We start from the raw sequence: 23,847 nt of genomic DNA, 5'->3' as shown, positions 1-23,847 counted from the left end.
ACTGGCCTGTTCAGCAGCATAAACCGACAGGACACTTACCCTCAAACAAAACACTCTGACCCCGCGTTCCAGCCAAGCCCACTTCTGTTCAATAAGAGCACGTGTATTGCTGCTAAGGTACACAGTGTTGTCCTGTACCCAAGTGAGAAGCTGCCACAATCACAACTAACTGGGAGACATAACAGCTGGATGTCAGGATACTGGAATTGAGTGTAGGAGTGCTGCTGGTTCTACCGGTTTAACCTGACTTGACCCGTTTTGTTAGAACCCATGAACAGATTCAATCAAGGATAAGAAGGATCATTTTCTCTTAAAAGGAAACTTGTAGGTAAGTTTGTAAAAAAATGTCTTGTGATGTAAATGTCATCAAATCAGCAAAAGATTTTTTATTTTACCTCAAAGGTAATAAAAAAAAAGGGACTTTCTAGTGAGATTAAAATTTCGACATGACTGTCATACGCTAATTATTCTGCTTTTGAACATCTGAAATCAGTTTTATCTTTGCTTCTCCTAGATGAGTCAAGATGCCGACTGGATCAGTAAAACTGCAAAGCATTAAAAGACTGGGACAGGACAACCACAGCTATGAGGTTTCAGATGATGGTAATGCACGGTTACATTTGATTTTCTTGAAAGAGCTGAAGCTTTATCAAAGAAAAAGATTCTCCTGTAATGATAAAATAATATAAAAATGTTGTCATTTATTCTGTTCAGATAGAATGGGATGGTTGTTCAGCTGCTCATTTTAAATATTTAATGCCTATGCAATTCTTGTGTTGCAGAACCGGCTGGCTCCTATATGTACGTACAATGTTTTATATGTCAATATTTATGTAATTTTTAATGATCATCACAGAGATTATTTTTTACCAGAAACACTGATTTAATTTGTAGAAAAACAATATTTCTAGTATGGAAAAATCTATTATCTTGGTGGCCGACAATGTCCATGTGTGCTTGTGTGTAGGTGTTGACACTACGTAGGCAGGTCTATTTACATGTGTTTATGTGCTTTGAGATCAAAGATAAATTCCCGTTTGAATTCTGTTTTCAGCAGAATACAATACATACAATACATGCTAAATCGGAGAAATGGGAAAACTTTATGATAAGGTTACAAATCACATGCTGAAGAGTTTATGCAATTTGTTAATGCGTAATTACAGAGGGCCTTAAAGCTCAACTCACTGCACCTTCAGAAAAAACAAAAGCAAATTACATTAAAAAAAAAAAATCACAATTTGACATTAGCATTGAAAAAATACAAATACATAATGCTGCAAATTGCAGTGCATGTCTGTATTTGTGTGTTTTTTTTTTAATGCAAAGAAATTTTTCTTCATATTTGCATGTATTTTTTTATGCTGCAGTCCATTGGGCTTTTAGGGCCACCGTACTTAAAAGTTCAATTATATTAAAAGTTGATATATGAAGAAACTGTAAAATGACAATCATTAAAATCATTAATTGATGATTCATTAAGCCTCAACTAATGATATGAAGTCATAGTGACTTCATCATAAATTAACCATGAGCAGCAGGAATTCATAATACATCCTGCTTTAAATCATGCATTAAATCATCATGCATTTCTTAAGCACGTCTTTTGTAGCCTTATTATAAAGTGTTACCCAGAGGATATGTGCAGCAGCTCATAGTGTGCTCTCTTTTCTTCCGTGCAGGACTATGACTTCCAAGGAGAATGAGAAGTGAGTGAAATATAGCAATAGAGTGTCTGGATACTTAATTACATTCACCTCATGTATAAACTGATCGGCCTTCTATTTCAAACAGAGCTAAGGCAAACACGGAACAACCAGCGATACGAGTTGGCTTCTTTCAGCTGGTAAAGCACCTTCACACACTTCCGAATAACACTTTGTCTCTGAGAGATTTGTGCACCTGACGCAAGTGTTGTGTCACATATCCGTCCAGTTCCGTTTTGCCACGTGTAACGAGATGCTGATGATGGTGGTGGGTAGTGTGTGCGCGGTGCTGCACGGCTCGGCCCAGCCCCTCATGCTGCTGGTGTTCGGCCTGCTCACCGACACCTTCATCGAGTACGACATCGAGCTGAACGAGCTGAGCGACGACAGGAAGGAGTGTGTGAACAACACTATCCAGTGGAAGAGGAACTACACTGCGGCAGCGCAGGGCCTCATCACAATGCAGAACCAGTCGGGCTGGGGCATCATGAACAATTCAACATGGGAGATGCTTGTACCACTGAAGGGCAGGCCGTGTGGGTAAGTGGGTTGTGAGAAATGCATGAGGTGGGCTTTCTTCAACACCAAATATAGTGTAAGATGTAATATTAAAGGTTTTAGATAAGTACTTAAGTATGTATGTGGTTTTGTAGCCTGACTTATTCACTGTATGCGTGCTGACTTTCAGGATTCTTGACATCGAACATGAAATGACCAACTTTGCCTTCTATTATGTTGGAATTGGAGCAGCTGTATTCTTGCTGGGATACTTTCAGGTTGGTTTTTCTCATCTGTCATGAATCATCTTTGCATCCACTCAATCAGGAAGACACAACGTGATTTGATCCTTTCCATGAAACCTTATAAGAAATCATCTGAAACTGAGCATCCTCAACCAGTCTTCCGACCTGAGCAACCACACAGGTCGTTTTTTTCAACCCTCTGATGCGACCCATGTGTCTGCTGAAATAGTGCCCCTACAGTGAAAGGTGTACTGGGCTTTGGTTGGCATGGTTACACTAGTGAACACAATGACTGCACTGAGAGTGGCGTACCTACTTTCGTCACTATGGATGCTATAATAACAGTCATAGATCATCATTTGGATTAAAATAAGCACCTGCTCAACATTAGATGATCTTTGTTGTCATGGTTACAATGATAACAATGTGTTTAACTTTGTCAAACAGTCATGGATAATAGAAACAACATAAACTGTATCTAAGTCCAATGTTTTCTTGACCCATCCATCCACCCCAACCTCCTCCTGACGTGGACCCACAGACCCTAAACTCTATGCCTCAAAATCTAGACACCTCATTAATGAACAATTACAGGCCTATAACAAACCCACCATCTTCATCTGAAGTTGTCGAAAAGGTTGCTTCTCAGCAGCTGAACACATTTGGGACTTTAAACATCTGTTTTGTTGTTGTCCAGTCAAGATTTTGACACTACGGCATCACTGGAGCTGCTCATGTGACATTAACAATCACAAAAAAAACACAGACAGCCGAAGAATCACACTGTGATCTCAGCGCTGCATTCAGCACAAGAAAGCTTAGTGGGACGTTGTGGTACATTTGTTAATTGTATTGTGGAGATAAGGGACTACTCTGCTACTTTAATCATGCATCTAAGCGAACAAAATCACGTGGAGTTCCCCAGTGCTTGACAACACACACATTTACTTAACAATGTCACCATTTAATTCAGTTACTTATTAATTACCATAATCATTAACTGCACCGAAAACAAGATTGACACTGGCTTCCTGCCCCCAAAGAATTGATTTTAAAACACTACTACAAGCTTATAAAGCACTGAATGGTTCAGAGATTTAGTATTACAGCTACTGGGCTTCAAGCTCCAAAAACATTTCCCATAATGCAACTCGATAGTGTCTCTTAATGCATCTCTTCATGCCTGGTAAGGAAATCATGTCTTTTCAAACTGCATACTCTCAGATTGTAATATAGGCTGTAGCCGTCAATTTGTAGCCACCAGACCCAGGCAAGAGACCCTGATGACATCACTATGACATCATCAGGGTCATTTTGTCAATCTTGTAAAAAAGCTCCTCCAGAGCCACATATCCAACTGTTTTCACAGGCTCAGATGTACCCCTCAAGTCGATTTAGCTGAATTTTAACATGTAAAGCTAGTGAAGTGCTCCTTTAAAAGTTTCACTTTGTATCCTTCTAAAGGAGGTCAAAGGTCAGGCTCCTGATCCCATCTCTTTTACGACTGGCAGATCTCCCTGTGGGTGACGGCCGCCGCCAGACAGATCCAGGTCATCAGGAAAAGCTACTTCAGCAAAGTGATGAGGATGGAGATCGGCTGGTTCGACTGCACCTCTGTAGGGGAGCTCAACACTCGCATGTCTGAGTGAGTGGGAAAATGATTGACGTCTGTCTCGTGGAGCATTTTGGAGCATTGTTGTGTGTGTGTCTTACAGTGGCCGTATCTGTGTTACATACAGTGATATCAACAAGATCAATGACGCTATCGCCGATCAAGTTGCCATTTTTCTGCAGCGCTTCACCACCTTCGTGTGTGGCTTCTGCATTGGCTTTGTGAAAGGATGGAAGTTAACACTTGTCATCGTGGCAGCGAGTCCACTCATCGGTATTGGAGCTGGTTTCATGGCTCTGGTGAGACTTGACTTGATTTCTTCTGTTGACCTCACCTGGGTTCTTGTTTCTTCCCCATTAACTTTGCAACCCTTGGTTTCCCCCTGATTCCAGTTTGTGGCAAAGCTGACGGGGTTGGAGCTGCAGGCCTACGCTAAAGCTGGAGCAGTAGCTGATGAGGTCCTCTCCTCCATCAGGACTGTGGCTGCGTTTGGTGGAGAGAAAAAAGAGGTGCAAAGGTAAAGTATGTCAAAGGTTAAATGAGCAGACAGGACAACGTTGGTGTTGCTGCGTTGGCTCCTCATAGCAGAATTTTTAATAATCTTTCCATACTTGACACAGCTTAATGGTTATTTGCTTTTTAACAATGCTGCAATGAAACCAATCAAACCTCACACGTGTTACTTTCAGGCGTTAATCATTATACTGCACATGTGCAAAAGAAACATAACAGTCACAAAGACAAACAAACATATATGCTGTGCCAGGGGTTATGTAAAGAGTTCGACACAATTAAATGAAAGTAAAAATGGTACTTTAAAAAATACAAAACATAATATATATATTAAAAATTATATTAATATTTTTATTTTGGAGCACAACTTGAAGATTTTCAAGGCTTTTCTATCACATGAGGTAAGCAATGTTGTACCATAGGACTCTGCTTCCTTTTTAAAGCTACAAAAAGAGGGTTTCGTTTATAACGCCTTACATTTATGGATATAGAAGTTATATGATGAGGTTGCACAGGAAAAAACTCTTAGACTCTTGCTGTGTTGGCTCCTCGTAGCAGAATGTCGACAGAGCCAATGAAAGCTCAAAGCAGAGGTGCAAGCAGCTGCCCAACATCCTGCTGCCGCCTACTGACCATGTCGGGTCTAGCACCCAAAATAATAAGTCCACACAGACCGAATAACAGTCTCTCAAAACTTAAAATAAATCATCACATAATGATCATACCTTTTATGTAAATCTGTGGAAGCCAAGAAAGGCCATACTCGCAAATCTTTTCAAGATTATTCCGTTATGTCGAAGTCCCAGAATAATTATCCTCTTACAACAGAATAATTATCTTGTTATCTCGATATAACGAATAATGGAGCTTTGTTTTCTCAGGATAATAGAATAATAAATATAATAAAACACTATCAGAACTGTGACCACATCTTTTGCGTGCATCACATTAGCATAGCTAAGTTGAGCTCCTCTCCTCCTCTCCAGGTACGACAGGAACTTGATCTCAGCCCAGCGCTGGGGCATCAGGAAGGGTCTGATTATGGGCTTTTTCACTGGATACATGTGGCTGATCATCTTCCTGTGCTATGGTCTGGCCTTCTGGTACGGCTCTAGTCTGGTGGTGGACGCTGAGGAGTACACACCAGGAACGCTGCTGCAGGTATAATGAGAAGATTTGCTATGAAGTGCTTTTTTTTTTTTTAATTTTGTTCATTACAGTCTCTACTGACTGAAGAGCACAGCAGCAAAATGGAGATTAACACCTTTCCTGCCCATCAGATGCACCATTTTCTTGTCTCCTTTCATTTAGCCTCTTGGTTTTTTTTATCACACCCCTTGAATTCCCCCTTCTCCTTTCTCTTCGTCTTTATCACATAAACGGACAAAAACAGTGCAAGATAAAACAAAAAACTGCTTTGATTAAAAAAAAAACCTCCCAAAAAACACACATAAAACTTCACTGTTCCCCTGTGCAATTAGCACTTTGAAAAATAAAACTCTGGTCAGATTTTGCAGATTTTTATGTTGACCTCTGACCTCTTCATTCCAGGTGTTCTTTGGTGTTCTGATTGCTGCCATGAATTTGGGCCAGGCCTCCCCGTGTCTGGAGGCGTTCGCTGCAGGCCGTGGCGCTGCTACCATCATCTTTGAGACTATTGACAGAGTAAAGATGCCTGATGTTATACAGTTTGGATGATTTCGCTCCTGACCAGCTGCTGTATTTTCATAGCAAACCTTGAGCAAGTCTTATTTTTGAAATGTGTCTTTGTCAGGAGCCAGAGATTGACTGTTTATCTGAAGCTGGATATAAGCTCGACAGGGTGAAAGGAGATATTGAGTTTCACAATGTGACCTTCTACTACCCGTCCAGGCCTGAGGTCAAGGTACTTGAGCGCTTCTCACGGTGGCCCTGAGAGCCTGATGCACTGCAACTCAAGAAAACACATGTAAACATAAAAAACACAAACAAATTCAGAAAATATCGAAATCAATTTGACAACACTTTTTTCCAGGGGACACAAAACAGTGATGAACCCGGAATGTATTTGAATACATCTATGTGCACTTGTTGTTCAACGCTTTGAATTTCAAAAGTCACAAAGCATTGCACAACATGCGCTTTGCAGCCTGGTTCATCACTTTATTGTGTCCCCTGGAAACACTTCCATTGTGTTGTGAGTATTTGCATCACATGTGTTGTCAAACTGAGGAAGATTTTTTTATGAATTTGTTTGCATTTGGTCTATTTGCATGCCTTTTCTAAGTCGCAGTGTTGAGCTCTCAGGGCCACCGTACCTTCTACATTTATTATCATATATAACTGAGGGTAGAATTAAATTCCTGAAAACAGTTTCAGAAATTTTCAGTGTCACTTTTGCTGTGGTGTCACGCCACCTCTACTCAGATCCTGGACCAGCTCAGTGTTGCAGTGAAATCAGGGGAGACCACCGCCTTTGTTGGTCCGAGTGGAGCCGGAAAGAGCACCGCTATTCAACTCATCCAGCGCTTCTACGACCCTCGAGAGGGCATGGTACGTTTGAGACGTGTTCTGAAGTACCAAACGGAACATGTGGTTCTCATCTCCCTGTGATTTACATTCCTTTTGTCAACTCCTGAGATTGAGGAGTCCCTCGACGCACGAGCTGCCACCTCCTTCCTTTTAAGCTTTATTCCAGTAGTTTCAAAAATAACCATCCCCTGAGGATTATAGAAGTACATGATAATCTGTTTCATTATTCAGCCAATGGATCCTAACAGCCTCATTTTTCTCTTTTACTGGAATTACACACCTTACTTTTCTTATTTCATTCTGCTTCTTGAGAAGGAAATAGACTCTTGTAGACTAACAACCTTATCATTTGAGGTATTGTTGCAACAAAAAAAAAAAAAAAACTCATATTAAAGCAGCAAGTACTTTAATAGCACCATCCATCAATTTCTGCAACACCAGCTGCTCTCTGTGCCCTTCATCTCAGGTGACCCTGGACGGCCATGACATCAGGGGGCTGAACATCCAATGGCTGCGCTCACTGATTGGCATTGTGGAGCAGGAGCCCGTGCTGTTCGCCACCACCATCGCCGAGAACATACGCTACGGTCGACCCGGCGTCTCCATGGAGGACATCGTCACCGCTGCCAAGGAGGCCAACGCCTACAACTTCATCATGGACCTGCCACAGGTGCAGTGGCACGGAGGATCCTGCAAAAAGCATAATCACACAAATCAGAGTAATAATTTGTAAATAACTTTCAAATTTGACAGAAATTCGACACCTTGGTGGGGGAGGGTGGAGGTCAGATGAGCGGAGGTCAGAAGCAGCGTATTGCCATCGCTCGGGCGCTGGTCAGGAATCCTCGTATCCTGCTGCTGGACATGGCGACCTCTGCCCTTGACAACGAGAGTGAGGCTGTAGTTCAAGAGGCCTTGGATAAAGTAAGTCTGACCAGTCTTGTGTGCTGAATTCACTGTGTTAAATAATCAGTCATTAGGAAAACAGCTGAAGACATAAACATTAACGTCCATTCATGTCAGCACCAAAAGTAGTAACATACTTTTCAAATATGTCCTGGTAACTTAAAAAAAAGATGATCTAAAAGTAAAGTCTATAAAGTAATGGGTAGTTGTGGCAACAGCACACATCACCAGGGACCCCACTAAAGAGGGGTTTGGGGTAACCACAGTGCACTGTATAGGGTCTTTATAGGAGGTTTATGGGGGTTTATAGTCATTGCAAAAGGTTTCAATATGAGGGCTCATCAGAGGCCTCTTTTCCCCTCAGTGGTCCCAAGCATTTGCTTCTCCTGAGAGTGGGCCTCTGATTACAAGAATCATATAGTTGGAGGGACTGGCAGATAAACTGAATGACAGTAAAAAAGGACCCAGCTCACTAAGTATTTTTAAAAGAAAGCTAAAATCTCTTCACCTCAGCCTTTAACAGCTCTGAAATTCTGTAGTATTGATGTCAGCGGTCGGTTGATTCATTTGGAAGAAAAGTGTGTTACCGCGCCACAGAGGGTGGTTATTCTGGGGCATCTTCTTCGGGTTGTGCCCGGTGTAGATAAAACCAACAGTGAGTTTGCACCGGTAGGGAAAAAGTGGGGCAGCTGAAAGAGACTGACCCCGGTGTAATTAAAACCTGTGGTGCATTTGTATCCATCTGGAAAAAGAGGCTGTGGTGCTGTTTGCCTCAGAGCTGAGGTTCTATTGAATAGAAGAGTGCCCAAAGATTTCAAGAAGGAGTTTAATTTTAATTTTACGCAATCTATTAAAGCCATTTTTTAAAATTTCTGTTATCATTTTATTATTATTCCACCTCATTTTACATTCATTTTTAACATGTGTTTATGTTAATTGTATATGTTTTTATGTGAAACACTGGTGCATGTGTGCAGTTTGTGCTACATTTCTTGTATGTATAAGGTGGCATACAAATAAAGTTGTATTATTTTATTGTTATTATTATTTTATTGTTATTAGATAGATAATCTAATGATAATCTCATTAATAGGAAAAAAAAGAAATGTCTATAAAACCATCTATATATATAGTCAGGAAATGATTTGTAAGGAACCCTAATGATGAACTGAATGAACCTCAGTTTGTCTTCAGTTTGGTTGTGTCTAATATATCTTTGGCAGGAATGTAATTACTGCAGTTTGCAGATATGGTCAGGGTGAACAGTTGTAGATACATAACAAATGAATTAAGAAACTCATTAAAAAGTTTTTCCTATCGTGGTAAAAAAAAAAAAAAAAAGAAATCCCGGTGACATTACTTTTCTTTCAAAAGTATTTGCTGTTGCAGAACACTGTCGCTACCTATGAGCTGTTTGCAAAGCTAACGTTACACATCCGACAAAAAGATAGGGCCTATGTGGTGTCAAATATATTTCATGCAAGACGTAAAAGAAAGACAAAATCCAGAAATGGGGAGATTGAATGTTCAGTCACCTTCTTACGGAAGCCAGGAAAGGCCATACTCGCAATTTATCCATTATCTTGAGATAATGAAACTTTGTTGTCAAGATAATGGAATAATTATCCCCTTATCTTGAGATAAAGGAATAATTATCACATATATCATATATTATTTATTATCCCGTTATCTTGAGATAACGGGATAATTATCCCATTATTTTGAGAAAACAACGCTCTGTTATCTCAAGATAATGGGATAAAAACATATTTGTATGGCCTTTCTCAGCTCATATGAAATTATGAGAAATGCCTGCCGCATTTAAAGGTCCCATATTTTACTCTTCTGCCGTGTTTTATTTGAAGTGTTGATATCCATAAGAAGATGTATTTGTGGTTTTAAGAACCAAGAACTATCTCACTGTAGTCTACTGTAGTAGACTGGCTGAGTGTGATACAACATCAAATCCTACAAGGTTGGACGCTGGGTCCAGTTGGGCGGGGCTTTGGGCATGGCTGAGAGTGGGGACTGCTTTGTTGTGACATCACAAAGTTACAGGGGTCCTGATGGCTGGTGTTAAGGCTGAGTTTCTCAGACTTTAGATAATGGAAAGTATGCGATCAAATTCTAAGGAAAAACAAACACAACAAAACACTGACAAAATGTGAAGCATTGTTTTAGGCTGTAAAGCAGAGATGCTTTAAGAAATGTTAGAATATTGGATCTTTGAAATCAGATAAAACCAAAAGACAGCCATCAAGAGTGCTTTTCTTCCTTGCTGAAAGTAAACATTGGTGATTGGTGATTGATTTTGTTGTAGGTCCGCATGGGTCGCACCACCATCTCTATCGCTCACCGCCTGTCCACCATAAAGAACGCCGATGTGATCGTCGGCTTCGAGCACGGCCGGGCCGTGGAGAGGGGCAAACACAATGAACTGCTGGAGAGGAAGGGGGTCTACTTCACCCTCGTGACCCTGCAGAGTCAAGGAGACAAGGCTCTGAACGAGAAGGCTCGACAAAGTAGGTGCAGCATTGGGGGGAGGAGGGAGGTGAAGTTTTTCCTTCCATCTGAAATTACCAGGAAGAGTGGAAACTGGAAGGATCTACTGATGGTGATCATCACCCTGTGTTTCCTCTATTAGTGGCTGATAATGAAGAAGAGCCAGAGGGGCTCAGTCTGTCCAGAGCAGGCAGCTACAGAGCCAGTTTAAGGTACTACACTAACACATTTCCAATCACCTCCTGCCCTTCATTACGTGCTCATTTGCTAACTTGTGTATAATTTCCATTACGTGATCCTGACTGAGCAACTTAATTAGATTATTACAGTGGTTGTTTTGTGGCTGAAATTGACTTGTGTCCTAGCAGAGGCTGGTTCCTTCATTTACTTAATTGCCCTCTTACATTTACTTTGACACTTGGAAACATTATCATCCAGAGCCACTTGCAAATGGTGCAGCAGCAGAGGCAGCATGAAGTCCAATATCACCACCATTACAAGCACTCAGCAACAAGTACAACAGGAGCAACAGCAGCCCGAGCAGCTAACGTCTATTCCTGTGTCCTTGAGATGTTCAGCAAGAAGTGAAAGATATAGATTAATCAGTTCAGAAACCACTTTTATTTCCCCAGAGCCTCGATCCGCCAGCGGTCCCGATCCCAGCTGTCCAACCTGATCCCAGAGTCCTCAGTTCCCATTGTTGGAGAGCTCGGCCCCAGAGCCTACGCTGTTTCACAGGCTGACAAATCCAAGGTGTGTGCGTGTTTGCATCAACGCAGGACAAACTATTTTCATACTGTTGGAGTGAAAACCTCAAAGTGTTTACCTGCTTGTATATTTGTTTTTTCTCTCAGTTAATAGCTTTTGTTGTAGCTTTTTAGTTTGTCTGTGTAAACACTCAGAACGCCATCCCAGAGGAGGAGGATGACGAACTCGTGGAGCCTGCTCCCGTTGCCAGGATCCTGAAGTACAACACACCCGAGTGGCCCTACATGCTTTTCGGATCCTTTGGAGCTGCGATAAATGGAGGCGTCAACCCCGTCTACTCTCTGCTGTTCAGTCAGATCTTAGCTGTAAAGTCCAATTAGATTTTTATCAAAAATTAACCTAATTTCAAAAAAGCCTCAGAGCCTTTATGTGCATGGTGGCCTACAGCGACATAAGCCCATGTGTGTGTGTGTGTGTGTGTGTGTGTGTGTGTGTGTGTGTCTGTAGACGTTCTCGGTAACAGATCCTGTGGCTCAGAGGAAGGAGATTGATAGTATCTGCCTGTTCTTTGTCATGGTTGGCGTGGTCTCTTTCTTCACCCAGATGCTGCAGGTAGAGTATCAGGCTGCTTTAACAAGACTGATTGCTGTAGTGCTTCTGTGCTGCTTCACCCCCTGCTTGTGCTCAAGGTTGAGGCAAAGTCAAAAGACACCGCTTTTATTTTGGTAAATTAATACCTTCATGGGGTGAATAGGATTTTCCTACATCCTGCAGAGGAGCTGTTCTATAATGGCTTCATGAGTTCTGACCCCTGGTGGTGGAGGGGGCGACAGAGACAATTTTTCCACATTACTGATACATTACACTATGTTGAAGATCACTGAGTTGGTATTTTGGATTTAATAAAAAATACTTTGTGTGTGTGTGTCTCCAGGGTTATGCTTTCTCTAAGTCTGGAGAGCTGCTGACCCGCAGGTTACGGCGGCTCGGCTTTCACGCCATGCTGGGCCAAGAGATCGGCTGGTTTGATGATCACAGGAACAGCCCCGGAGCTCTCACCACACGTCTGGCAACTGATGCTTCGCAAGTTCAAGGGGTGAGTTGCAGCCTCGGTGTGAAAATATGGTGAAAAATCCTCTGATAGTCTCGGATTCAGCAGAAAAAAAAAGGTTTTATTTAAAAAGCCTGATAAGGTGAAATTTGTTTCCAATACTGCAGGCCAGAGAAGATGGGAAATGATCTCAAATCACTTTTTATAAACAGGTCTGAAGCTCACTGAGAAACATTTTCAGTCCTCCTTTTCCATTTGTTGCCCTCTAAGGCTACGGGCTCGCAGATCGGCATGATCGTCAACTCCCTGACCAACATCGGCGTGGCCGTCATCATGTCCTTCTACTTCAGCTGGAAGCTCACGCTGCTCATCCTGTGCTTCCTGCCGTTCATCGCTCTGTCGGGCGGCTTCCAGGCAAAGATGCTCACGGGCTTCGCGAAGCAGGACAAGCAGGCCATGGAAGCTGCCGGACAGGTCAGATTACAACCGCAATGATCAGATACCTAGTGACGGGCGAAAAGCATCATCACAATAATCCTGAGTCATCTACTGACAGCAGATAAGAGGCAGCTCAACAACAGTGGCTGTTTTTCGGCTCCAGGCTTCATCTTTTTCACACCACTGAAGAAAATCTCCGCAGGCCCCGACAGCTGCACTCAGATCTTAGGTGCAAAAGCAGTTTATTAGGCGCTCCTGTAATTTGGTGAGTTGTTCACGGAGCTAATGCTGTCAGGCTCAGTTCCTTCTGGGGGCCCACCCATGCTTAAAATGCAGTCATGGTACTAAAAAGCACAGCTGATAAAAAAAAAAAAACCCAGGACAATACAGTGAGAGCCAGAAAGTTCAAATCAAAGAAAAAAGTATCTAAAAGTCAATTTGCGGTGAACTTCCTTTACGCTATCTTAATTATCCTGATGCACTAAACCCCACCCATCCAAATAAAGTGGATTAGATGAAAGTTTAATGATCCCTATGGGGGGAAATTGGCTTACTGCAGCAGCAGAAAATAGGATATAGATAAGAACAGGGCAAATGCTTTATCTATATCCCATCCCTCTTCACACAGTAAAAACACATACGAGTCAGGAGCAGCTTCAACCATCTGGCCTTTTTTCATATAATCTGGTATCACAACTTCAATCCTTTGTTTGCAGATTTCTGGTGAGGCCCTAAACAACATCCGTACCATCGCAGGTCTGGGGAAGGAGAGGAGATTCGTGGACATGTACGAAGCCCAACTCGATGCTCCGTACCAAGCGGCCCTGAAGAAAGCAAACGTGTACGGCGCCTGCTACGGCTTCGCCCAGTGCGTCGTCTTCTTGACCAACTCCGCCTCCTACAGGTTTGGCGGTTACCTGGTGCGACAGGAGGGGCTTCATTTCAGCCTGGTGTTCAGGTGAGAGGAGGAGCGTGAGGCTGTGATCTGCAGTGTCATTCTACCATTACCACTGTTCATATCCCTGGCTCCCAATGTGGGTGCTGCAGCAAGATTCATTATAAACACAAGATGACATTTGCATTAACTTCCTTTGGCGCAGGTTGCTTCCCATTATCTCTTCCCCCATCTCCTGTCACCTCTCTGCTGCCCTTCTGATAAAGGCATAAAATGTGGGAAAGAAGTAAAGAAAAAGGCAAAAACTATATGGTAGAAATCTTCCATAAGCAATTATACCACAGCCAAGTAAGCTCATGCTACATCTTGAGACAAAACCAATAAAATCACCTGCATGAATGCAGTCAGTTCAAATACAGCAGTAAAAACTGCTTATATTATTTATTTTTGTTGCTTATATTTTATTGCAATTAAGCCATGTAGTGACATTGGGGTTATTTTCCCATATAGAAATGCATTATGACATATATGTCCCTATATCGAGTGTGATGTTGTCATATATATCAAGTAATGTCATTGTCACATATATACGTCATCTGGATATATGAAGAAATAAGTTTATAACATATATGAAATACCCATAAAATTTGTAAATATCTATATAATGATTTTTTTATCATCATATGATGATTTTTTTTAATGGTATAACACGTTGTGACTATATATGTTAATGATATATAGTTAAATTATATGTGCAAATTTTTTAAACAACATACACACAACTTCTCTCTCTCTCTCTCTCTCTGTTGTATATATGTATATGTATATATTGGACAAAACAAAGAAACAAATAATAAACCTTCATGTCGTGGTGGAGGAGAAGTCACAGCACATTGGTTTCTTCGGCAGGGTCATCTCAGCCATCGTCACCAGCGGAACGGCCCTCGGCAGAGCCTCCTCCTACACCCCAGACTACGCCAAGGCCAAGATTTCAGCCGCGCGTTTCTTCCAGCTGCTCGACCGCGTGCCTCTGATCAGCGTCTACAGTGACAAGGGAGATAAATGGGTATGAAGGCATATGTTATTCTATATGTGCTATGCCGCCACATCGCATGCTGAGTGTAAGAAGAATGAGAGCGGCCTCTTCCTATGATAGATTCAGAAGGGAATCCAGATGAAAAGTCTTATTGCTCTTCTTGTTAATTTTACATAAGTCATGAAAGAGAGATGCGTAGATGGAAGGAGGAGACAGAGAAGGATTGTTGGTTCTTTCATCTTGTATCACACATTCCCAGAAAAGAAAAGTAATGCCAGAAAATAACAGACTACGCAAATAAATGCATCAGACAATTATCAGCATTAGATTAAATTAAAGTGTTTACTATCTGTGTAATTGGAGAGTCTTTCATGGACATTAGGGGGCACCCTAACACACACATACACACACACACACACCCAAACCTACTGTAACCTCTGTGCTCGTTTTGTCCTCTCTCCCCTCCTCCCTCCACTCTGTTTCCAGGATAACTTCCAAGGGAACATTGAGTTCATTGACTGCAAGTTCACCTACCCCACCAGGCCAGACATCCAGGTCCTGAATGGGCTGAATGTGTCGGTGAAGCCCGGCCAGACGCTGGCCTTTGTGGGCAGCAGCGGCTGTGGGAAGAGCACCAGCGTGCAGCTGCTGGAGAGGTTTTATGATCCCGACCACGGCAGAGTGGTGAGGAAGACATACTGCAAAAAATGTTGCATGTGTGCACTGAACATGATTTATCAATGGCTTCATAGTATATACTGGAAATAGTGCAAGTCTGAGGTTTCTATACTCTGAGTACTTCCATGTGTTGTAACTTCAGTATTTGTAATTTTACTACTCTATTTGACAGCTGTTACTTTTCAAATTATGATTTTACATCTAAAATGTGATTTATGCTGTAATAGATTTAACCACTAATTGAAATAAGTATCTCATTTGGAGCAATTTTACTTTAACTACTTATATTTTTCTGCTACCACTACTAGACTTTTACTAAAAGGGCCATGCCACTGATTTTTTTTTTTTTTTTTAAGTCATTATCTTGGCCATTTGATGCCTTTATGATTTGATAGGACATTGAAGAGAGACAGAAAATGGGACAGAGAGAAGGAGAGTGATATGCAGTAAGAGCCAAACCAGGGACTCCAAGCGTAGAGCATTTACTCCCTCGTGCCATGCATATTAACAGCTTGGCTAACGGGTCACCCACACTATACTGTATAATGCTACACTGTATAATGTCTTCTTTGGCTCTCAAGAAAGCCATCTAAAGCTTGAATAAATAACCCCAACAGTAGGAACAGAAAGCCTGTGTTAAAACCTGGAGGTGCTGGTTTGTAGGCAGTGAGGGTCTGATGAAACACTGCAAAGAATGGGACAGATCGGAGGGTTGAAGAAAATGACCTATGTGGTTGCTCAGGTTGGTTTCAGATTGGTCTGTGGTTGCTGATCAAATCAGGGTCCAGGTTATGTTTTGTTTTAAAAGAGGACAGCACAATTCCACCAGTAAGACAGCTGTTTATTATTTGGAGCAATAGTGGGCTGAGAACTCCTTAACAGACCTAGAAGGAACGGGATAAAGTAAACAAGTAGTAGGCTTAGAATAAAATACCAGCCTACAGTGTTCCAAGGAGGATTATCTCAAAATTGCGTTTGTATTTGTATTATTTTCCATCAGATCAGAGAAATGAACAGGAGAAATGAGAAACGAGAGCACATTTATATTTATGCACCCAGTATCTGTCTGCAAGATCTGTTAATAGCAAGTGGCAACCCGCCATGACGTTACCCATTAGTTTGTGAACCAATGAGTTTGTAATTTTTCTATTGCCATCTTGGTTTTTTGAAACCAGAAGAAGCCATATTTGGATTTGATATTCACCTAGACTTCAATGCAATCTGACTTCTTTTTGCAACCAGTGGAGTCGCCCCCTGATGGTCACAAGATAGAACGCAGGTTTGAGGCTCTTCAGTATTGGCTCCACTTTTAAATTCCAGAGTCTAGGTCCATTTTTATGTACAATCTATGGTTAATAGGCAGCTATTTGTTAACATGTTTATGATATATAAACTTAAAGGTGATGAAATGTCAGTCTTGTCTTCAAAGCATATTTCTACTGCCACAAAAGTGGATAAAAATCCGTTATTGCAGGCTTAAGTACAGATTTTCAACACTTCTTACAAAAGGATACTGCAACACGTACATACAGTTTATATAAAAAATGGCCCAGCAAAGGAAGAATCTAATGAATTCTTTGCACAAGGAAATGTGCAGTTGAGAGACTTGCCTTTAAATCAGCCAACATTATATTATCACACAGATGTCTGACCTTTTTTTTTTAAAAATGCCAGACATCTCATTTTGAAATAAATGTCATTTCTGCTTTCAACTTACACTCGTTGGAGGTTCAGTTGTACCTTGAACGTCACTGTATGAATTGAAATCTCTAATTTGTCAAAGTCAAAGAATAATGACTGGACATTCAGAGTACTCTGTGAGTGAGGGATTTCATATCACTTCAGATCGTTTATCAGACAGACATTTATGCTGACTTTGGGCTCTATTTTAAAAAAGGCATTCTACCCCGGACGGAAGTTTGCCTTCGTGCCAGCGAGGGTTCACTGCCAAGATTCAAATGGCCTTAATAGAGTTGGAAGCGGTTTGGAAATACATGGTCATGATTCTCTGTCTGAGATTTAAGAAGGACGGCATCACCTCTGCATAGTTATAAGAGGAATTACAGTAGAGATGGTCGTATGATAGCTCATTAAGTGGATTGTATTTCCAGTCTTTGATTATTACATTGCTGTGTACTAATGGTAAAATCAATTTCCTCCTGCAGCTGATTGATGGCCATGACTCCACTCATGTCAACGTGCCCTTCCTGCGTTCTAAGATTGGCATCGTGTCCCAGGAGCCCGTCCTGTTCGACTGCAGCATCATGGAGAACATCAAGTATGGCGACAACTCCCGGGAAATCAGCATGAACGAGGTCATCGCCGCCGCCAAGAAGGCCCAGCTGCACGATTTCGTCATGTCGCTTCCTGAGGTACTGTGAACATTTTGTGTTTATTGTGGTGAGTGGTGTAGATTCGAAAGCATAAGCAGAGCAGGTGAAGTTAAAGTGAGGTTTATTTTATCCAGGATTAGAAAACAGTCTGGCAACAGTCAGCCAACACAGGCTAAACAGGAGAGACAGTGTGTTAATGAGGGATCAGTGTGACTGATGCGCGGATGAGGAGCAGGTGTGCAGGTGGGTGGGACATCATGCTTCTCGAATGAGCTTCCTCAGTGACTGGTTGATCAGGAGGAAGTTTTTACTTTGTATCTTATGATAATAAATTAACATGCAATCCATTATTTCCTGAGGATTAAGTGTCTTATGTAATAAAACCCATGAAACTGTAAAGCGGAATTCGTCCAGGAAACAGCAAACTGCAGGCACACACGGCGGTTGGTCCACTGCTGCCGCTCAGACTGCAAATATGGAAATTTCATGGGCTTATAGTGAAATTCTTTTCATGTTGCTGAGGCCCGGATTTTGTCTTAGCTGATACCAGGATATAATAGTCAGTGTAAAAGCCACAGTAATAGCTTGTTATGGAGTGGCTGTGGGGCTCAGGAGGAGTGGGGAATTCGTTAACCAGAAAGTTGGTCCCCCAGTGTTGAAGTGTCCTAGGGCAAGATAATATCATCGGTGTGTGTGCGTATTGGTGAATGTAGCTTGTAGTTTAAAGCACTTTGAGTAGTTGACAAGACTAGAAAAGCACAATGTAAGATTAGTCCATTTACATGTTAATTCCAAATTCATCTTTAGGCTGCACTGAACTGAATATTTTAGCTAGTCGACGCTGGAGTTGTTCCAATGTATACTAGTATTGGAAATACCTCTGAAAGTGCCTGAACTGTGGTACCAGGTATCAGCAAGTATGCGCTGATCTAATGGACCTACTGCGTCATTTATTAATTGTTTAATAGTTAGTTGCTCATAAAATGGCAGCAAGTACTGTTTCAGTGCAGCGGAGAATTGCTATCCGGTAAATAGCCTAATATTAGCCATTGGCAAAACATTGGCAATTTTGCAAAATGTGTGCTGAGTGTAAGGCTTTAACATGGAGGGGTGGCAGGATAACAGGAAGTGTAATTTATTCCTAGACTTATAAAAGAAAGATTCAATGCATCCATACAGGGTTAGTAGCATACAGCTGTTAAGTCTTTTTTTATGCACTGGTATTGGATTAGATATCCTTTTTAGGTTCTCGCTAGAATTGGGATTTTTTGATATATGATATGCCGTCAATCAGTGCCATGATCATATATGTGGCATAGTTTGAAATATATGGGCAACTACATTTCCTGATTCTGGGGTATTTTGTGCAATAGGTATCAGCCGATCCACAAGTTCAGGTATCGGAATTGGTTTTGAGAAGGTAAAGTGGTATTGGAACATCTCTAGTCACATACAGACCTGCATCCCATCTACAGGACAAAGGGCAGTCTAGAAATGACCATTAAATTGGCTTTAGTTTGTTGTAGTTGACAATTTTGTAATTGTAGTTGACACTTGTGTAGCCTAATGGTTTGAAATTAATGGACTGTTGAAAATGTTTAGGTTTGGAGAGCACAGTTCAGGTTTGACAGCTGAGACATTTCAGGTTCATCAGCTCTGCAAAAATCCATTTTCCGGTCGCAGATTAATGAGTTATGCAAACCAATTTGTTGTTGACGTGACTCCACTTTAACTAATGCCACTGCGATCACAATGATGAAAAGTTTATTATAACTGTGCTGTTGCAGCTGAATGACAATGGATCAATACTGATATGGATACTTGGGAGTTCTATCACATTTGATGGTGTCTTAAAATAATTTTGATACAGAACCTTTAGAGTTGTTTTTGTTGCTCTCTCTGGTGAACAAACTATAAACCAGAACTATAACCATTATCCTTTTTTGATTTTTCTCCTGACTTTGATTGGAGGAGGATATTTTGGCCTCAATACAAATCCCAATGGGGATGTGACTCATCATAACACTTAGTACATTTGATATAGATGTTGTTCTTTCTCTCTGCCTTAGAAATACGACACCAATGTGGGTGCGCAGGGTTCTCAGTTGTCTCGTGGTCAGAAGCAGCGCATCGCCATCGCCAGGGCGATCATACGTGATCCCAAGATCCTGCTCTTGGACGAGGCCACCTCAGCACTGGACACCGAAAGCGAAAAGGTACACTTTGATTAACCCCCCCTCCCCCTTCCCTGAACAGCACCGTCATCGCTTTCTTCATCCGCATGCTTCATATCACACAGTAGAGTGCAGCTGCTTGATTTTCTCCGGGCGCAGAGAGCACAGAGAGCAGCCAGTTAATTATTATTATCATTAACATCATTATCATTCATCATCTCTATTATTATCACCAGCAGCTCACAGTTCATACCAACCCTCCAGTAGAGCCTCTTTAAGATGAATAGTCTTTGGGCCTGTGCAGTAGCTTTTCCACCTCAAATGGCTGAATCACACTGAGGAGCACAGAGGCCTCTGCAGTGCACTGATCCACTGGAACATTCTAATGATAGTAATCAACGCATGATTGTAAAATTGCTATAATTGTGAGGCATGTGCGCCCGCTGCGTGGAGGAACTCATCATGGCCACTGCTTCATGTGTGTGTGTGTTTTATGGCTGTTACAGACCGTGCAAGAAGCCCTGGACAAAGCCAGAGAGGGCCGGACCTGCATCGTTATCGCCCATCGCCTGTCCACCATTCAGAACTCTGACATCATCGCTGTCATGTCCAGGGGCTTTGTGATCGAGAAGGGAGCGCACGACCACCTCATGGCCCTGAAGGGAGCCTACTACAAGCTGGTTACCACGGGAGCACCAATCAGCTAACTGCTCAGAGAAACAGAGTCCAATTAGCAAGGCAGCCGAGACGGACGTGAACAGAATTGTTATTGTTGTGTGACAAGCGAGGACAGAACTGGAAACGTGCTTCACTTTAAATCACAAAGAATATAAAAAAGTGTTTAAAAAGTAAGATACACCAGTTCACTCTTACAGTATTTATTTTTGGGAGGGGATCCTGGGTATTTCAAGGTCAATGTCTCTCTGTTATTTTGGCAGTTGTTAATCTCTTGGACTCTGAGTCTGTCCCAGTACCTACAAGTATGTGCATGTTCCTGTGCCACCTGGTAATATGTCTGAAAAATGTCAGTGTTTAGAGCACATACCTCACAACCGATCCACAGTTATATCCTAACACTGCTTCAGAGTGGTATCCAGAGCTGAGTGAATCCCACTACATCACACGAGTCCAGGTCTAAGTGGTGATGTGCCTCTAAGCTGCTCGTACATTTACTTCACCATTCCAATTTAATGTTGCCTTACACTTGAAATATTGTACTTTCTACACCACTGCATTTGTCTGACAGATGTTCTTACTTTGCAGATTACAGTTTTATCATATTTATTATTTGTTATAAATTACCTTTCACACCGACCAACTAGAACAGTAAAATGCTACTTACACATGAATGCATCTGTAATAATAATCCAGTAGTGCAATAAAACACTCATGGGAGCCATTTTTCTTCACAATCAGAAGTTTTACTTTTTAAACTCAGGGTAAATTTTTGCCAACAATAACCAACAAACATACCAACAACAACCAGCAGCTTTTGGTCATGTGGGTTTCAGCCTGAATATTATTGTTCATGTCCAAATACAACTTGCTCAGAGGTAGATAAGAAGATTGACTGTATAAAGTGGAATTTCCATGTCTTCTTTGATTGCAAAGCAGGTCATGGTTCTATATTAATACTGTGAAAGTTTCAAAGCCTCAGTCCACAGAGAAATGCACACAGCCCGTATTCAGAAACTGAGCCTTAAAACGAGTCGTCAGGACTGCTGTAACTTTGTGATGTCACAACAAAGCAGCCACTGCCCTCAGCCCAGCCCACCTGGATCCACCATCCAACCTTGCAGGATTTGGTTTCTCTGATTGTTTGCCTGAAATCTGCAATATTTTTTTTCCCGATCACTCAGAAAACAGTCAGCCAATCAAAAGATTCTTCTGATTGGCTCACTGACCTGTTATTACTAGAGCTCCAGAGAGAAGCCTGAGAGAGGAGATGTAAAACTATATTGAGATTGTTTTTGGTCCTTAAAACCACAAATATATCATGTTATGGATATCAAAACTTCAAATAAAACCCCTGCTTTCAACCTTTAAAGTTAATTAAGTTAGGTTCATCACATGTTGGCTTTAGCTTAATATTCAGCATACACTCATAAGAGAGGTATCACTGTTCTCATCAAATTCTGAGCAAGAAACCAAATAAGAATATTTCCCAAGTTCATGTAATTTTGTGTAATTTTAATTATCATGTTATTGTAATTATTGATTGTGTTCTTCCTTCCAGCTCCTGAATTTGTGTTTGTTTTCACTGTTGTAACTGTTATACTGTATCGATAGTCCTACTTTTTTATTCTTTATGTGGAAAAATAACCACTGGAAAAGACTACCTGTAAAAGCTGCAAGTCTGGGTATTGGAATGTTGGAAATCCAGGTTGCTAATCCAACAAAATCTTCCTTGCAGTTAAAATTGTGTTTTATTGTATTATTTTTTAAATAAATTAAATAAATTGAGCAATTAAATCACATTTTTTCAAGTATACTTTAAATAAATATAAAACCTTTCATGACACATGTGTGATGTCCTTTAATGTGTGTAACGAGTTTTAATTTATTAAATTTATATTTTCCTTTCACAAGCCTACTATGCCATGACTGTATTTTGCCTCATCGTAGTTGGTGGTGTCCTGCATTAATCAGCAGCTGATGTATACAGTCGTACTTTTAGTGAAGTAAAAGTGCACTGACTTGTGTGCAGGTAGTACGAAACACTGACACTGACACAGGTTAGCTAGCTTAAAAATAGTTAAGTTTTAATGTATCTTTATAAACATATTAGAGGTTAAGCAGCACTACAAACTTTTATATTCATTTTTACATTCTATTTTACCTATTTAACTAACAGTATTATTAATATTAGTTTATTTGTGTGTTATATTTGGTCAGTAGGGGCTTGGGTTTCCACAGAAAGCACCTCTAAATAAGAGGAAATGGCTCCTGCTTTCAGCTGCATTACCACATGATGATAAAGTAACATCTGACAGAAAAACAAGGGCAAGGAAATGGCCAGAGTGATGGATTATATATCTCAAGTGAGTCTGAGTCTTAGCACCCAGCAGAAATGAATACAAATCACATGCTGCCTGGAAGGTACAGTGGGAAAGCCACTGTACCTTCCAGGCAGCATTTGATTTGGAAGGTACAGTGGCTTTCCCACTGTATCTTCCAGGCAGCATGTGATTTGTATTCATTTCTGCTGGGTGCTAAGACTCAGCAGATATTAAACACGGTATCTGTATTTAAAAAGCTAAAATGTGAAAAATCTCCGGTGTGGCCATTTAATTGTGAACCACGAATTTGTCGTTTCCAGCTGTCACTCAGTTGTTGAAATGACAAGATGATGTGCTTGTAATAAATACAGAGACGTGTTAGTGTCAGTGTTAACTCAGTACCAGCATAGCAGAGCACAACCGCATTAAAACCTGCTGCTCCGAAAAGCCTTCCACTGAGACACATGTTGGGATAATGCATGGCAGGGCCTCCTGCTATGTGAAGATAATGCTGGATGGCAGCATTTCGGGGCTTAGCTGTACATAGCAGAACGCTGCTGTAGGCCTCTCCCTCTACTTTTTCACTTACATAAACTAAACCACGAATAAGCAGTTTGATAACACAACACGGCTACTTAAGAACTCCATGACTGAACGAAGACACGAGTCTGACAGGAATATTTAATCCTGATTCTCTATTCCATGTTAACGGGTGCGGATGGCGCCGCTTGTGACAGCCGCGCTGTCAGAGTGCAGATGTCAGAGACACTCCATCAGTTAGTGGTAATATGCGATCACATCACGCTGACCTCAGGGAAATTGAGTCTTTAATCACGACATCTCCAGACTCCTGGTAAATTAGCATTCCTCAGATGTGATCTAATCTCACAGCCTCCTCCTGCCAATTCATTCAGCAAGAGGACACTGTTTGACTTTGTGTCATGTAATGTCAATGCAATTCTGATTGATGGAAACAGGTGTTGGAGGCTCGGTCGGGTTTGAGAGCGACAAGTAAACTCCCCTGTGTGTATATTAGTATATG

At 41.3% G+C, this 23,847-nt stretch overlaps 1 protein-coding gene across 1 annotated transcript; it reads left to right on the top strand.

Moving 5' to 3' along the window:
• Positions 1-112: 112 nt before the first annotated feature.
• LOC139609684 (bile salt export pump-like) lies at positions 113-22,325 on the top strand. Its single transcript, XM_071464543.1, has 29 exons — positions 113-328; positions 515-603; positions 783-801; positions 1,683-1,709; positions 1,795-1,846; positions 1,936-2,246; positions 2,395-2,482; positions 3,961-4,094; positions 4,189-4,360; positions 4,454-4,578; positions 5,561-5,735; positions 6,126-6,239; positions 6,349-6,459; positions 6,981-7,106; positions 7,552-7,755; positions 7,839-8,009; positions 10,312-10,513; positions 10,636-10,705; positions 11,126-11,246; positions 11,396-11,566; positions 11,709-11,813; positions 12,136-12,297; positions 12,523-12,726; positions 13,407-13,648; positions 14,495-14,651; positions 15,108-15,305; positions 17,465-17,671; positions 19,702-19,848; positions 20,313-22,325. Exons 2-29 carry the CDS (start codon positions 525-527, stop codon positions 20,511-20,513), a joined length of 4,095 nt encoding a protein of 1,364 aa, XP_071320644.1. The 5' UTR covers positions 113-328; positions 515-524; the 3' UTR covers positions 20,514-22,325.
• Positions 22,326-23,847: the final 1,522 nt, after the last annotated feature.

Source organism: Trachinotus anak, unplaced genomic scaffold, assembly GCF_046630095.1.
Source record: "Trachinotus anak isolate AG129_WGS33_773 ecotype Australia unplaced genomic scaffold, CSIRO_AGI_Tana_v1 ptg000026l, whole genome shotgun sequence".
NCBI lineage: Eukaryota > Metazoa > Chordata > Actinopteri > Carangiformes > Carangidae > Trachinotus > Trachinotus anak.
Note: the sequence above shows the minus strand (reverse complement) of the source record. Positions and strands in the feature narration are given on the sequence as shown.